This window comes from Etheostoma spectabile, chromosome 4 (genome assembly GCF_008692095.1).
Source record: "Etheostoma spectabile isolate EspeVRDwgs_2016 chromosome 4, UIUC_Espe_1.0, whole genome shotgun sequence".
Classification (NCBI taxonomy): Eukaryota; Metazoa; Chordata; class Actinopteri; order Perciformes; family Percidae; genus Etheostoma; species Etheostoma spectabile.
This window is the reverse complement of record NC_045736.1, coordinates 30641303-30658929: the sequence shown is the minus strand read 5'-3', so window position 1 is coordinate 30658929 and position 17627 is coordinate 30641303. Positions and strand designations below refer to the sequence as shown.

At 40.5% G+C, this 17627-nt stretch overlaps 1 protein-coding gene across 5 annotated transcripts in view; it reads left to right on the top strand.

The window, feature by feature from the left end:
• The window catches only part of ephb2b (eph receptor B2b), a 131295-nt gene that overhangs the window by 89035 nt on the left and 24633 nt on the right, over positions 1-17627 (top strand). For all 5 annotated transcript variants that reach the window (XM_032513529.1, XM_032513527.1, XM_032513528.1 and 2 more), the window contains exons 4-5: positions 4204-4359; positions 6700-7035. In XM_032513529.1, the coding sequence (XP_032369420.1) occupies positions 4204-4359; positions 6700-7035 (492 nt within the window). The remainder of the gene's footprint in view (positions 1-4203; positions 4360-6699; positions 7036-17627) is intronic.

The window sequence follows — 17627 nt, the reverse complement described above, 5'->3', positions numbered from 1 at the left end:
GTGTGTGTGTGTGTGTATGTGTGTGTGTGTGTGTGTGTGTGGGGAGGGGGAGGTATTATTCAGATTGAGTTTTAAGTGTGAGATTAAAGTAATGTAATACTTGTTTTTTAACGATCAAACAACATTGGGAAGCAAAACTATCTCACCCCGCTGGTAGAAGTTATGATTTTTTTTTTCTTTCTTTCAAATATTAGATTTAAGAGTGAATGTGCCTGCTGTGTCTCTGGAACCAATTTGAGGTGATCTGGACCTTTTTGACACGGCTACTACTAAATCGAGGCTGAAGTGTTTATAAATTCTCTTAAAGCTTTTCTGTTTGGCCCTTTGTTCTTGACTTATTGCCACATTTCATTGTTTGTCCCAGTTCCAGAATCCTTGTTCCCAGTCCCCCCGGGATCTGACAGCAAAACGTGGCATGGTTGCTTGATGATATTTAAGATATTAATAGCGTTGTGTCTGTTTTTTGTTTTGTGTAGAAGGCAGGAACCACAGAGGAGCTGTTGTCAATGAATATTCTTGCAGTAATTAACTTTTTTCGCCAGAAGGATATCTAAAGTTAGAGGAAACATCCCAGAAAAAAAAGCATGTTGAACCAGACTGCCAGGATGGTGATCAAACAGCTCAACAGCAGCAATCTGGGCAGGCAGGGAGGTAGGGAATTACAGCTCTGATCTGTTTTTTAATCACTGCTCCCCACGTCTCTGCTTCTCTACATCCGACACCAGACAACGTTGCAACTCTTCAAATCTGTCATCTGGGTATAAAGTGGAAATTCCCCAAATATTTCCCCAAAGTAATGACCGTGGCAGGGCAGAGAGGCATGCCAAGACACATAATACTGTGTCCGCTTGAACTGGAGAGGATGGTTTTTACAAATACATGTACATATTTTACTTTCTGAAGTATTCCAGATGAGAAAAGCTTTGTCACAAAGGTTAAGACAAGAAAAGCCAAAAAAGCAAGATTTCTTTTCACTGGTAAATGTTTACTGTTTTACTTTTCTGTAATGAATTCTGGAATTATTAATCTAACTTAACAGTAGACACAAAAATGAGCTATAAAACGGCTGAACAATTTGGGGAAACAATCTAATTGCGACTTTCCTGACAGATATTGAGATTATGATTCCATTTTCATTTTTTTTAGCTACATATTGCACCTTCTATGATCATGTTAAAAAAGTAATACAAATTAAATGAAAGATCCACTGATAATAGGACATTTCTGTAAACAATCTGTGACATTATTCCAGCATTCATCCTATGAAAATATATATATATATATATATATACATAATATAATAATAATATAATATAATACATTATATATATATATATATAAATATACTAAAACATAAAAATTAAGAGAAATCAAATAAATCAAATGTGACATCAAACATTCTACTAAATATTTTACATATTTTAATCATTCAGCCCTAGATATTCTATACAGTTTAACAACATTAACAGCATGGTTATTTTTCACAAAGTGTAGTTAAGGTTCTCCAAATTTTGCAAGATATGGAATAAACTATTCAACATTTTGACTTGAGGAAAAAAACTGGGAAAGTCGGCCAACAGGAAAATAAAATGTGTCTTTGGTTGTTCGGTGCATGGTGATAAAAAAAATTGCATTACCCACCAATGTGCCATCCAATAATTATCACAGAATAATTAAATACAACCACAGTGGCAGTAATGCATCATGGGGCTTTATTAGTGCTAATCAAATGCATTCATTCATTTTGGTCCCCATGCAGATTTTAAAGTCATTGTTCTGACTGTCGTGCCCAGTCTGCATTCTGTGGCAGCCCATACATTCACCGTGTGCACAGTAATACGCTGAATTCTTTGGCTGAGAAACTCTGAAACACAGCCCTTCCCTACCTCTCCCCTCCCGTTTCTTTGTTCCCATCTCCCCTCTCTCCTGCCCCCCTTTACTACACTGTTTCCTTTAGTGTTGCTCCTCGGAGCGCCGCACTCCCACAGACCACCTCACTGTGCCGCAGAGGTTCGATCCCAATTCCCCACGTAGCTGTTGCCTGGGCCTCATTCACAGGAGCCTGTTGACTGGCAGTGTGAATGTCCAGGCCTCATGTTTCGCTCTGTACCCGAAACCCTTCCCCCCCCCCCATCAATCATGGAAGAAGAAAAACATGTCAAAGCTAATACATAGTGAGGAGATCTTTACAATTACTTACTGTAGTTTAGTTTGTATTTTGGAATAACTCCTTCTGCCACTGCTTTTTATATTCACTATATATATATAATACACACACACACACACACACACACACACACACACACACACACACACACACACACACACACACAATAACACAATTCTTTGTAACTTTAAGGCACACTTTTACGTTTTACATGAATAGAAGTATTCTCATTTGCTTAAATGTCATCTCTTCTGTTTTCTGGTGCTGAAGTCAAAGATGTTTGACATAATGTGCATTTAATGAAAACAGCCTTTCTTTTAGGCAAACTGTAGTAGTGAAGCTGTTTTTGGTCCGTCTACTCTCAAGCAATATGGCTTGGTCGATCACATTGCACTACTTTAAGTATGTCCTTCAATAGAGAGAGAGAGAAAGAGAGAGCTAGATCGGTCCATTGCTTTCTTAAAAAAAAGAAAAAAAAGTGTCTGCACAATTTTTGAATCACTATTTGTAATGGCCAGATTTATAAGGTGATGGCGCTGAGTAATGCACTTTGAGTTACAAGAAGGAAAACTAGCATTAATCCCTGGCCCGTAGGCTCTGAGTACAGTGATGTGTCTGTCTAATATAAACATTGGGATTGGACCCGGACTAATTCTGCCTTGTGATTTGGCCCTCCTTAAATGGGAGTTGCAGCTGCAGATGTTTCCGTATTCCAGATGCTACAGTTGAGTTGTAATTGCCTGTACAGCCTCAGAATAAAATAGAGTCTGTATTTTTATTACTTGACAAAGTAGAAAACTGCAGTCCTGTTATGGTAAGTTTTTAGAAATATACAGTACAGAAAATAGGGCAAAATAAGCTTTAAAAGTAGTCTTTGAAAAAATATTTCTTTGAACCTAGCAGCTTTAACTCAAAAATGAGAGAGAAGGAGAAGAACCAAACATCGCTATATTTAGTTTCCTTTCATCGGACTCAGTACATCCTATTGGCTTTTACAGTCTTACTAAAGAAAAACAACAGCGCTGACAGACCTGAGGGGTTTTAACTTCAGATATGCAGTGTGTCCCGTGTGTGAATGTTTCATGTTACTGTACATCCAACACCTCGGTCTCAACACCTCTGTTTTTTCTCCTTTCTTGGTGGAGCAGGTGGGAGCTGGATTACCTCAAGCAAAACCGTAGCTGCTTTGGCCCAAGATAGGAAAAAAAAGCTCTTGACATGGTGCAGGGGCAAATGCTAAAAAACAAGATATATTTTTTTAGCAAAGGTTTAGGCGGTATGTGACTCAGAAGAGGATAAGGGGATTTCACAGACAGCTAAGTTGGTAGTTTGTTTATCGCTGCAATGACGGATGCTTCTGGAAACGCACAAACAGATTCACCCCATGTACAGCGTGTGATTTACCCGCACACCACACAGTAAGATCCCACACAGAATTTAACAGCACTCTGACGTGAATGTAACTTTCCTCCCAGGTTTCCACCCTTTTAAAAAGGCTCTTAACAGAAAGCATGGCCACTCTAGAGATTTCTCAGACAACTAGAGCATGGTGAATATTCAAAGAAAACTTACAACGTGTTGTCATGTTGCCATATCTGCAGAGAGTTGCCTCACATGTAAGACTTCACTGGTGTGTGTTCATATGTCGGGTTGCGCTGAATGTATATTTACATGTTGGGATTCGTGTGTGTTGTGTGGGCTGTTTTGAATTCTGGTCACTTGTAGTGCTACTGCATTTCGCCTGCTGCCTATTGTGAGGTTAACACACCTTCAGTGCAGAAAAGATAGATAGCCGTTATTAATGTATTAGTTGATTGACAGAGGGTTAAACAGACCATTTCTCTGTTTTGTGTTTGTATAAATTCAATATCTTTGGGTTTTGGATTGTTGCTCCAAAACAATTATTAAGCGATTAATTAAAAAAAAAGACACAACTGCCATGCTGCTATGAAAATGAATTTACCTTCTCTGTGCTATTTGAAATAAAGCGGTTGTAATGTTGTGTATTCTAAACGCACCCTCCACTGTCTTTTCAGCGTGTCCTTCAGGCTTTTTCAAGCCGACTCAAAAAGATGAGCCTTGCATGCAGTGTCCCATCAACAGCCGCACCACCAGTGAAGGCGCCATGAACTGTGTTTGCCGCAACGGATACTACCGCACCGACTCCGATCCTCTCCAGATGCCGTGCACAAGTACGTATAGTTCCAAGGTTGTGAACGCGAACTTTAGCTTGCATTCTGCACAAACTCACAAAGCATACACAGACATGAATACATACCCCCCAAAGCCTTTGATTTCAAATATGAACTCTTTGACACATACACATTTCACACCCACAAGCAGATGAGCCCAGGGATCAAAGGACAGTGGTAGTCTGTGTAACTCCAAACAGAGAATCCCTGTCAGAGCTGTCCCTCACACGAACATGACGCTGACATGCCCATAGTGTGGCTGTCCACAGATCTGACCCAACACACAACGCTCGGCTGCCCCTCCTCAACATCACACAGCCCGTACTCCAAGCCAGACCAGAGGTTACTGGGCCGGGGCACGAGGCTTTGTGAGGGGCCAGGCACGGAGAATGAGCCGAGGCGAGACTCTCTCTTGTCATGCCAATGAAGCTGTTTGAATTTGAATTTGAATTTGAGGCTGACACCGAGGTTGAGAGAGACAGGGAGAGGCGGAAGGATAGACCAAAGCCAAAGGGAGTGTGGGAGGGGTAAACTGTGAGGGAAGGGAATGAACAAGGAGAGGCAATTTGAGCGAGATGGAGAAGGGGTTGTGTGTTTGTGAAAAAGACAGAGAATCAGTGCATAGAGTGTGGTCTAACTAAAACAAAACCGGGGTGAGTGAGAAAAAAAAAATCTCCATTCAACGTTGTGGTAGTGTTTTTTCCTCCCTCTCCCTCTCTGCCTGTTGAAAGGGACAGAGGAGGGAAAAGATTTGATGGTCTCCAACAAAGAAGATTAGCATAAGCCCGGCTCTGGGAGTCGAGCAGCTGTTGTGAATGAGAAAGCGGCAGCGTCACGTCACCCGTATAAAGCGCAGCAGGTTCCGACCTGATTAAAGCGATGGAATGGGACCATCAGAACGTCTCCTCCCTCCCCCCCCACGGGAAGGAGATGCCAAGGAGGAGTTATGTTTCCATGTATGAGAGACACCAAGAATGGCACTCCAACGGGCTTCCTTCCAGAGCCGGAGATCTGCTAATTGCTGCCAATTAAAAAGAGGTTAAATAATGTAAGAAGTGATCGATTCAGATTTAGGATGTTGTGGGCGGGGTGGAACGGTTTATCTCATTAGTCCTGAAGGGTTGCGACTTCCATAATTAGGTGCACATGGCTGTAAAAGATAAACAGTTCTCATTGTTTGTTTGTTTGGCCTGTCAGTCAACATGTAGCAACATGTGGAAAGTTTCCACCCTGTAATGCCTTGCTGCTAAGAATGTCTCCACAGGAGAAACGGTAGGTTTCTCTCTCCACAGCAGTAACTCTAGACGATGCTTCATGAGAAACTTGTCAAGAATAGATGTTAAGAAAACACTTGACAGAGTGGACACCAGCGTGGAAAATGAGAGAGTGTAAATGGGCATCCCGAGGGATGAGGCGCTGCCAGCTTGGAACGCAGTTAGCTCAGACGTCTATACGACGCTATAGTATCTTAGCGAGCTTGTGGATTTTTCTCTTCCTCTGTGTTATTTAAGAACAGTTGGTAATTATGCCCTCTGCGCCATCAGGCACACAACACAGTTTCCATCACAAAATTAGAACAATGCTGTGGAATACAATCTTGCAGTAATGGCTCATATGAGTAACAACCATTTTTGTCATATGTTTCCTATCTTTTCCTTTTTTTCATATTTTTAGAAAAAAATTCCAAGGACACAATGCTACTTTTAAGGGAATTTAGTTCATTTACATAACTAACCAATCTTTACCATAGATTAATACTTTTTTGGGGCCATTTTGTCCATTTATCAAGACATTTTAAAACAGCTATTGCCAAAGATTTGACTGAATTTGAAAAAATGACTGTGACAATGTGAAAGGGTTCACATATAGTGATAAATTCTACAGAACATATTGATCAAAAGAGCTTACTTCCCAAAGTATCTGTGTATGGTTTAACCCTTGTGTTGTCCTCCTGAATCAAAAACTGACCAGAAAAAACATTTTTCCCTTATTTAGACTTTTTTTTTAGTTTTCACTGACTCCACCTTACTACCACTAGTCGTACATTACTTTTTGAAATTCATGGTCATTAACCCTCATTTATATAGAATTATACCTAATATTTGAGTTAATATGAATTATTTTGTCTAATAGTTAAGATCAGAGGAACATACAGATGAGTTTAGTCAGAAATGAAAGTGATCAGTTGTATTTGCAGAGAGCGTTGTAAGGAATCCAATCCATTTTTTTGTGGTAAAGAGAAACCCATATTTCAGATATAGACATTTTTTAAAGGGGTCAAATTTGCCCCAAGGACAACAGGAGGGTTAAATTACACAATCTCTGTCTTCCATTTCCCAGCTGTCCCGTCAGCTCCACAGACTGTTATCTCCAGCGTGAATGAAACCTCTGTGATGCTGGAGTGGTTGCCTCCCCGGGATTCGGGGGGCCGCGAGGACGTAGTCTTCAACATCATCTGCAAGAGCTGCGGTGGAGGCCGTGGAGGCTGCACCCGCTGCGGGGACAACGTTCAGTTTTTGCCCCGTCAGCTGGGCCTGACAGAACCCCGGGTCTACATCAGTGACTTGTTGGCGCACACGCAGTACACGTTTGAGGTGCAGGCTGTCAACGGGGTGTCGGATCAGAGCCCCTACTCCCCTCAGTACTCCTCCGTCAACATTACCACTAACCAGGCTGGTAAGTGGGCCCATCTGTCTTTTTCTACACTTTATATTCCCTATGTGGTTTCTTCTTCACTTCTCTTCACTTCTCTTCTCTCCTTTCTTCATGTCTCTGCTCTTCACTTCTCTTCTCTCCATACTTCTCTTCACCTTTCTCATCTCGTCTCTCCTGTTCTTTTCTCTTCCCTTCTCATCTCTTCTCTCCTCCATATCTTTTTTGTTTTTTCGATGTGGATACCCGTGTTGCTCCTCTGGCGCTTATGTCCTCCACAGTACCTCTACATCACACTCTTTCCTCTACGAGCACATAATGCACAGTGCATAGACCTCCACTAACTATGTTCCTTCCCTCTCCTGTATGGTGATGTGTGCATATGAAGGGCTCTAAAATGAGAAGAAGAGTGCCGTTGATGTGACAGACAGAATGTGATGGCCTGCTGGTCTTTATAGTGTGACCAGTGTGTTTTTAAACGGTGGAGCTGAGAGCAGGCTAGGTACTGTCTCTCCACTTCATCTACTGTTCAGTGACTACAGCTCTATTTTTATCCACCTACTTTGTTGGAGTGCTACATTAAAGAAAATGAATAATACATAGTATATGCATAATAAAGTGGATGTGCTGTATATAGGTATATACACACTATTTCTAAGATAGGGGTGGGGGGGGGGAATCGATACAGCATAGTATTGCAATATTTTCCGTGGCAACACTGGATTGATACACAGACACAAAGTATTGATCTTTTATTATATAAATTGCACATGAGAAATGAACTTGTTGGTACTGGAATAATACAATCATCTGTAAAACAATAAAAGATAAAACAGATGTTGATAAAGTTTTCCTTTAGGGACATAATTTGATGTTTGAATAAAAGGTAATAGATTGCAGTATATTGTAGAATATGTTTAAAATTCTAATACCATCATATTGTGGGGCCTCTGGTGATTCCCACCCTTGGTATGAGCTACCTTGTAAAGTAAAGTAAAACACTACTTCAAAGAAACCAGTACCCCAGTCAGTTGGGAGGCCTAATGAAAAACTGGTTTCCATGGTGACTGGGGTAACTTTTTAATCTGCAGGATTCTAGAAAGATATCTCAAATCTCCTTCAATATCTATCCTGCAGCTACTGGAGCTTTGCGTGCTTTCCACTGTGTGGTTGCAGTGGAAGTCGGCCGCATTTCTAATTATTTCACAGAGGCAGCGGCATTGATTTGCTCTTTAATTGTCTCTATGAAACGCATCATTTGGCGTGCCAAGCTTTTCTCCCCCAAGCACTGATGGGAGGGGGCGGGATCAGGCCGGGCCTTATCTTTGCACTGGCTTTGCATCCCATTAGCAACATACATAAGTGCTTGTCATCTCTCATCATCCATTCCTCTGCACTGAGGGGGCCGTCTTCTATGACTGAGCTACCTAACGCACTGTGTTACTGTGCTTTTAGTACAGCCGACGTAATGGGTTTTGTTTAACTGCACTTTCCCTCTCTCATTACTTCCCTCTGGAATTCCCAGATGTCCAGATGCCTGCATGGAAGCAGTCAAATAGCAAGTTCAATGACCAGATTTCATAAACGATTTCCACACAATTGACCCATTGAAGCTAACTTCAATGTTTGTGGAAATCTGTTTGTATTAGAACCACCAAAAAGTACTCAGTTACAATGCTGAAACTCCAAGTCACACTAAAATGGAGGCCTTCATTCAAACGGCGAACCTCTTTTTATTGTCTGTTTTGATTTGAGTCACTAGTGTGGTGGGTTAATGAGGGCCTGTGAGTGCAGTTAAGCGTTGTAATGAGGCCCCTACCCCATTTTTTCTCACCGGGCCACAATAAGTCTGCCACCCCAACTCTTGGCTTCTCTGCTTCCCCTGCCGTGGGGTCCTGGCTGAAATTGGGGGGCTCTGCGCCCTCTCCGCTAAAGTGCCCGTCACTTTGGATTAGGCAGCAAGAGCTCCCGTCAAGTAGCTGTGAAAAGAACTCAATTCTTGCTTGCCTCCCCCAATCCACCCTTCCACCTACCCCCATCACCCTGCAAACCAGGCTCACTCCAGGGACGCGGGATTGCAGTTTTGCGGTGCTACGCTACTGGGCTGGGGTCACAGGGACCAGTAGCCCATAATTGCATCTGGTTTGTGAGGCTTGGAGGTTACATAAACATCGTGTCACCCCTAATTACCTCAGGCAGTTCTGTGCCTCTCTTTTACACTCAGAATGAGTTAGGTGAGGAAAAACAAGAAAACAGAGTGTATGATGTTTTGTGTGTTAATCATTCCCTCTGTAAGCTTGCATTGGGCCAGAGGCTGAAGAGTTCCATGAAAGAAAGAATAAATAATTAAATTGAAAGCAAGTGGCGTGAACGTGTGTCCCATTTCTTGTGTGGATGGCTGTCCTCAGCTATGACTTGTTGGTGTTAAGTGCAGGGGAGGAGAGGAGCTGGAGATGTGAGCAAAACGTTTCACTCACCATACCCAATCAAGCACCCACCACACTCTATTACCCACAGGGCATATCCTCCCACTTCGTAGGTGGTTGGCGACAGTTTCTCTGCGATAAAGGACGTGATTGCCCTGGAAACTGTAGCGCTTGATTACACACTGTAATGCCACACAAAAAGGAGATGCCGTGCTGAATGGAGCATGAGCCCATTTTATAAGCATATGACTAATTCCCAAAACTTATTGTATTGAATACGCAGAAGCCTTGAAATGCCCTCTAAGCCTTTTTATAATAATGAGTCACAAGTAAGCCATCTACTTTGGCTTTGAGCTGTCTATAAAATCTTTGCATGGCATTAAATGAGCAGCGGGAGTGAGACAGAGAGCTGCAAATCTGGTGCTTTCTGTCAGGGACTGAAGGTGAAAACAGTAGGTATGATAGTGATGACCATGCACATTAATATTACACTATTATTCCAGTTATGACACATATCATGCAAACAGCATATTTCTAAATATAGAGTTTTCCGATTAAGACATGTGGGACATGCCGGTATTATTCGGATTATTATAAGCATTCTTTGCACATGGATACAGGGAATTTTGATTATGCGTCTCAATTAGCGTTATGACTGCAGTTTGCAACAGTTTACGACCTCTTGTCTGGTCAGCTCTGTGCGTTACTGTGGTTGTTGCAAAGCTGGGGTAGAGTGCCATGCTCAAAAGAAAAGAGGGTGAAAAACACCTATTTTTTAAACATTCTAAAATCCTTGGCTATCAACAGGTTTTTGGATTTGTGCAAATATCACAATGTCGACCTTTTCAAAAAGTTGTTTCAAGTAATGAAAGAGAAAGGCTGTGTTCTCACGGTCCAACAAGTCCACCACCACCGGGCAACAAATGTATTATTGCACTGACGCATTACAAATTTTATTAAATATTTCATATTAAATCAACCTATTAGAGCCTATATTTAACAACGTTGCAACTGAAATTGAATTAAAAAGTTTGCCTTTTACTGGAAATAAATGAAAGGATCTTACCCTGCAGGCTTAACTTGTTTTAGGATCAAGAGTTCACGCCTTGAACAACGTTTTGTACTTTTGCTTTCAAATCTTTTACAGAGGTCCTGATTCCCAACATTAGCAGTTTTTTTGTGTCTTAAAAAGGATTTTAGTCCAGTGCATCAGTCAATCTGTTTCTTCAAATGTAACTTTCAGTTTGTGTTGATTCTAGCGGCCATTTTGGACAAAGGTGTGTAGTGTTTTTACCACACCAGCTGTCGTAAGGTCTTTACTGTGCTGTAATACCAACTGTATAATATTGTGTCATATAGAATGATGAATGTTTTGCTCTGACAGAAAATCACTCACTTTCAATAAGAGGATAAGTTGCAGATGCATTGTTGCATTTCAAGTGTTGCAAACGGTAACTTAGCCTGGATGCATCATGAGCTAAACTGTGTCACAAGCCGAGCATTACGAGTTTGTTGTAGCAACATAATAACTTAGATTAACATTGTGCATTTCATAAAACTCAAGGAAAAAGAAAATAGGCCAACACAAATATAATAATAATACGTCCAAAAAATGGAAGGGGGACGTCATTTAACGTAGGCTACTGGCGTACAACCACATCACGCATTACAAGTTATTTTATGAATGACATATTACATAACTGAGGACCAATGCGGGGATGATTTTGAATCATTTATAATCCCGTAATTATCTCCATCTGTTGACAGACTGTCATCTGTCACCTTCCCTTTTAGCTTTTAGCTGTTCTTCGTTTAATTTACATCTTTTCTGTAATGGCCCTGCCCAAGTATCAGCCATAACTACAGCAGATAACTTCTAAAATGAAATGCAAATACAATTACGACAATATAAAGAAATCTGCTTTTACTTGCTGGGTGCACAACACAGTCTTTGTAACTTTGCAGGAAAAATATGACCTGAGCAAAGGTATTAATAAAAACAATATAAGCGTTCTTTTCACTGTTAGTCTCGTTTGCTGTTACAGGTCATTTATGATCATCAGATGGAACATTACACAGTTTCAGAAACATGTAAAAGGTACATATAGTTACTTTAAGTCAGGTTATATAAATGAGTGAATGTAGGCTTGTTTAAGCTGTGTACTTTTGTGTAATTTTTTTTAATTTTTTAATTTTAATTATTTTTTATTTTAATAGTTCTGTTTGTGATGGTGGTGCAGATCACCTGCTCAATCAGAACGGGTGAAAACAGGTGTGCATCGTTAGGCCCGCTGCCCTGGGCAAGACTGGGCGTCACTACATTACTTTGCAGCCTAGAAACTGCTGGCAAGGTGACTGACTGGTTAGTGAGACTATCGTAGAGTAACAGTCAGTTCACAGGTTTCAGTGAGTTCCCTGATAAAACCTTCTGGGCTTGAAGAAGCCGCTGAAGTGCCTACATCATCTGAGAGCTAACATTTACCCTTTCAAACCACTCTACCACTCTAGACCAATTCCCACTTTGTCGCCCTCCTTTCCCACGTTCTGTACTTGGCCTATATTCATTATTATTGAATGAAGTGAAAATTGTTTCTGAGACCACATTCCCACCCTGAAGTTTAATCAAACCTTTCTGACAGCTGAGTGGCAGTATGTCATTTTGTCATAATGGACTTTACAGTACTACATCCTGCCATTTTGTCTTCACACAGTCCGAGACACCTAGACATTAGGGGTGGCCTCACGATACAATGTCATCACGATACTTATGTCACAATACGATATTATTGGGATTTTAAACAGTACTCTGCAATATACTGCAATTTATTACCTTTTTCCCAATTTCAAATTTTGTCCCCAAAAGGAAACTTTGTCAACATCTGTTTTATCTGAAAAGATAAAACTTTGCTGTTAAATTCTTTTGCTGCAAAATGGGAATGTCAAGCAGATAAACCGACCAACACATAAAACTAGATTGATACTTGGCATGTGTGTATCGATATAGTATTCAAATCAAATCAAATCAAATCAAAAGAACTTTATTTTTCCCATATGAAGGAACTTCATTTGTGGTCAAGCACATTCAATCACAATATACAACAATACAAAGTCCGTATTAATTATACCAGAGAATAAATCAATGCTAAATACTAAAAGAAACTAAAAAAAAACCTGAGGGTAGGAGTAGAGGGGTGGGTAAGGAGAATAGGTAGAAGTCTGGATTTATAGAGGGGGGGGTGGTTATTGTTTGTTCTACAGTGTGATGGATGCTGGCACAAAGGTGGACATGTCTTTTTTGGATTGTAGGGGAAGGGTACGGATTCTCTTCCCTGAAGGTAACAGATGGTTATTGAGATTATGGGTGGGGTCCGATATGACAAGTTTACTTTTCCTGATGGCCTGTTTATTCAATATGGTTGTGAGAGTGGTCTGGTCTTTTTTACTGTATATATACTGAATATGCCACAGAAATATCGTTATACTATGCTATATTGATTTTTTTCCCCCACCCCTAATAGACGGGCTACAACCACACACAAGAGCACACACAGTATATTTCTTAAGTGTCCACATATTGCACACACACACTTCAGCAGGCGTTTCATTTGCACATGGGCTTGCACCAGATATTCGTTACTGAGTTACTTAAACGTAGACTCCTTCCGAAGTTCCTTTTTTTATATGTCTGCATACAATTAAGTACATAAATAAATGTGTGTTCCACATAGTATTCATTATCAGTTGGTTCAGTTAAATATGTTACAGTTACATCTGGCAGTTACGGAGTGTAAATATTTACTAAAAGCTAATATCTACATAAGAACCAGTTTGCATGGTACAACCCGTTTTAATTTGGCTATTCATAAAAGAATTAGCACAAACCTTCGTTGGAACAAGCTAAGTATGAACTTACAAACAGACTGCACGTCCAAGCCTGTGTAGATAGTGTAGTTCCCAAACACATAATAGCTAACTAATAATATGACAAGCAGTTATTTGCTATTTTACTGTAGATATGTGCTGCATCATCAGTTTCAGGACAGAGAAGGCAGATTATCTCTGACCTGAATGTAAACTATCTGTATTCTATGAGAGAATTCAGCATTGCCCAGAAGATGAATTCAATGTCCATATACTCTGTGTCTGCAGTATTGGTTTGTATAGTGGCTGGGTAGATTAGATTCCAGAGGACACATTTGTTTAGGCATTTCATTAACTCAAGGTGAGCCTGCTAATGTTATCCAGAAGCAGAGGGACTGAATGGGTTCCTTATCAGGTGAACTGGCTGATTGTGGAAGCGAACCACATTACTCTGTGTGTGTGTGGTGCAATCAGGTGCAGCCTTTTCATATGGTCCAGGGAAGATTTATGACTTAATTATTGTCCAAATTGCCAAGGTCCACTGTAACCAGGCTACCAGGGTCTTTGCCTCTCCACTGGGCCGTGGTGTGAAAAGCCATGGTGCAGAGCCAGGTGGGACTGCCAGAACGTGTTAATGCAACAGCCAGCCAAATGTGGCTACTACACTGTTGACACGGTGTCACCAGTGAAAAAAACTACACATTATATGTGGTGCAATGGCACATTCAGGGCAATGATTGGTAGATTATCTGCCTATACCTCATGCAGGGTCATTTAGATTTATGTGACTTTATGTTACGGAACGAGAATAAAGCTAGTCCATTGTGTGCTCTATTAGAAACAGCTAGAGAGGTTCTGTTCACAGTTACTTACATGCAGCTTTTATATATTTTTATGTAGGTGCAGTTCTGGTATATAAAAGACCAATAATTCCACTTATACATTAGATTCATTGCATGACGTTATTAGCGTATAAAGAATAAGTATGGCAAAGTTAACAGTTTACTTTTACTTTTAGTAAATGTATATATATATTTATATATCAGTACATCTCAAAATTTCCCCCACCCCGAATAGACAGGCTACAAAAACACACACACACATATATACATATATATATATATATATATATAATACATGTACATGTACACACATACATGCATACATACATACATACACACACATACACATTGAAAATAAAACAAGGCGGCAAAATGCAGCTATGAATGCATGAGAGCGATACACAGACGTGGGCTGAACAATAAAAAGGTTGAGAGACAGAGAGTCAGACAGGGACCACCAGTGTACATGGCGTGCTGTGTGAAGTGACAGAAGGTGTTGAGAAGGGCACATATGGTGGGTGCCAGTAGGTCAGCCAGGCAGACAGACAGGAGGCCCCAGCATGCACCTGGAGCCCACTACTGACAGAGCCTTGAGAGGAGGCTGCGTTGGTAGTCAGCCAGCCAGCCACACATACACCGCATATACACTTCTGTTGATATCGAGCAACCTGTTTACAAAGACGGACTCGAGCCGAGCACGGCGGCAGAGAGAGCGGGATAAGCTCAGCGATAAAGTGTGTGGTAAGCAGCCTGCAGGGTTGGCACTGCATTTCATCAGATGACTTAAAATACCTATGCATGCAATATGAATTTAATTATGACTCCCCAGAAGAGAATTAGCACACGGATTGTTGAAATTAGTTAACTAATTGATCTTGTTCATAAATCATTCAGTAGCCAAGTGTTTTTCTGGGTACATTTCATGCATCTCTTCCTTCAGGATGTGATCTGCAGATTTAAGCCTGTGCAGGGAAGAGAGAAATAGAGTTTGCACGAAGCCTGCATTCAAATCTAGGTTAAAAGGCCATGATCTTTTGGACCAGTGGGTTGTAAACAGGGAACATCATGTGAATATTATTCATCACTGTTGAGTGCATTAGATGTAGACTGAAACGCCTGAATAATTGACCAATGCTTTAATGCAGTCATTTATTTACTCTTAACATGCAAGAGCATGACGATAGTTATGATAATAAAAAAAATAAAAAAATAAGGGTGATGAAACAAAAAGGGGTCATAACCCAATCAGCACCGTGGTTTAGAATTTTTTGATTTTTATATAAACTTTATGGAGTTAACTTCACCAATTAAGAAAATGGATCTGTGATAAACACAATGGCACTCCCCTTTCTGTCTCGTTAAGCCTTTATCCTCTATATTTTCTTTCTCTTTGCCAAACAGATTCTGAAGTTCAACTTCCTGTGGTGACATATAGATTAAGTATTCCTTTTAAGGCGGATGCAAAACAGGAGTGCCATTGACTGGAGTTATCTGGTTTGAACTCGACTATCCTACTCAGATGTCGCTAATGCCTCTCATTTTTTAATGTGGCCTCGATTCACTCACATAGATCATGCAATCTGCATCCACCCTTATCCTCTCGGAGGTTTAATGTGTAAATTGGGGTCAGGAACTTTATAAGAGGAGATGATCTTTTTATAATCCTTGCTATTGTGTACCAATCAGTGCAGCAACCTCACAGTGTGTGTAGATAAGCATGACTTCATCGTTAAGCCAGAAGTCATCTCTGTGCATTAAAATGGAACTGGAACAGATGTGCTACATGTAACTACCATGTGTTGTTTATGTTGGAAAAATGTTACATGGTAAATGTTTGCAGCTGCTCTACACCAACAGTAGGATGTGGTCAGACTGCCTCCTAGAAATGATTCTTTGTTTTGTTTGTTGTGAATGAACATAAATCAGGACATTCCTCAATATGACAGTGAAATGATGGGCCTGCCATTTTGGAGAAACCCCACAGCAACTGTTCATATTAGAAAATTTGAGATGTACCTTTATAGATTTTCTAAATGAAGGACATGCCATACTGTACATGAATTGTCTTCCACACACCTATATATTATTGTTCATTTAGTTGCAGTGGCTAGTGTCGTGTCACCATGGACTGAATCATGTCGATCCACATCACACCTTTTTGAAACTGCTTCTCAGCTCTGTTCTGCTCATGAAAACCATTTTGCTCCTCAAACAAAGCTATTAACTCGATAAAACAAAACATGCTTGCGTGCCACTGACCAAATAAGAGAATGAAGAACGCTGTAGCCCACACTCACTTTTTCCAACATGTGTGGTGTGATTTGTGGAGTTCCTTCTCCTAGCAGATGCCAGTTTGGAAGTTGTTTAAATGCAGAAAAACAGCATCCTGATTAATCAGAGTCCAGTTTCCCTCAGAGCTGTGTGACTCCAAATCCTCATTCCTCTTCTCTGTGGCAAACAGCTCAAACCTTGTGTCGGTTCAGGCCAAATCGCCCCGACAGACTACAGGACCACAGCCGATCTGGGTGTCTTTGCAGACACAGACTTTTGAATTTGTATTAATCCAATCTAAAATGTTGATAGCACAAGAAATGTCTCTTTTGACCATTTACTTTATAGTAGATTTTTGAGGATTTGAGAAATTTGTTGTATTAAAATAACTTTTTCAAGAACTATGAATTGGCACTCTGTTAGCCCTCACACCTGTTTTTTTTTTTGACAATATCCAAATATATGCGTAGTTTAAACTGGATGCAGTGTTTTTTTCTGTTGCATCTGTTTTTGGGGTTTGTGTGCTTTTCATTTCTGTATTTTCTGTTTCGATATTTGCAGCATGTTTAAGTATTTGGTTGTTTCGTGTGTTTGTTAAATGCTGCGCGTGTGCTGTCAAATTCATTTGTTATTTTTATTTTCTTGGGTTTTGTCAATTTGCATGTGTTATCTTAAGTTGCAGGGCGTTTGCCCCTGTCGGCCACTGTAGTAAAGAACTACAAATTCAATTATTCAAAGATCATTTAAAGCTTAAAGTGGCTCCAATACGGATGATTGTTTTCAGCACCATCCTGCGACAGAACCAATTTTTTTGGGGAGTATATGACGGTTGGCTCAATTGCTGCAAAAGAATTGTCTCTCATTTCCTCTGCAGTGTTGTCTACACACATACTTATCTGGGCTGTATCGCCTCCGTCGGCAGATTTGCCTGGGTGGCTTAGATTTAAACCCTAACCTCTGCAAGCATCTGAAAACTCTTCAAGCCCCTGAAGTGCCTATTTTAGAATTAGCTTATGGTGTGTATATGAGTGTATTATAGTTCCCAATCTTTTCCAGTGCAGATGGTTTAAAGCTTGATGAACTGAAATCTCACTTTTGTAGCTTTACTGCACTGGAAAATCTTTATAGATGTAAAAACCCACAATCCTTTGCAGCTGGGGAAACAGGGCAGACTGCCAGCATGCTAAAAGTACATGCAAATACGGGCCTCTCCCTT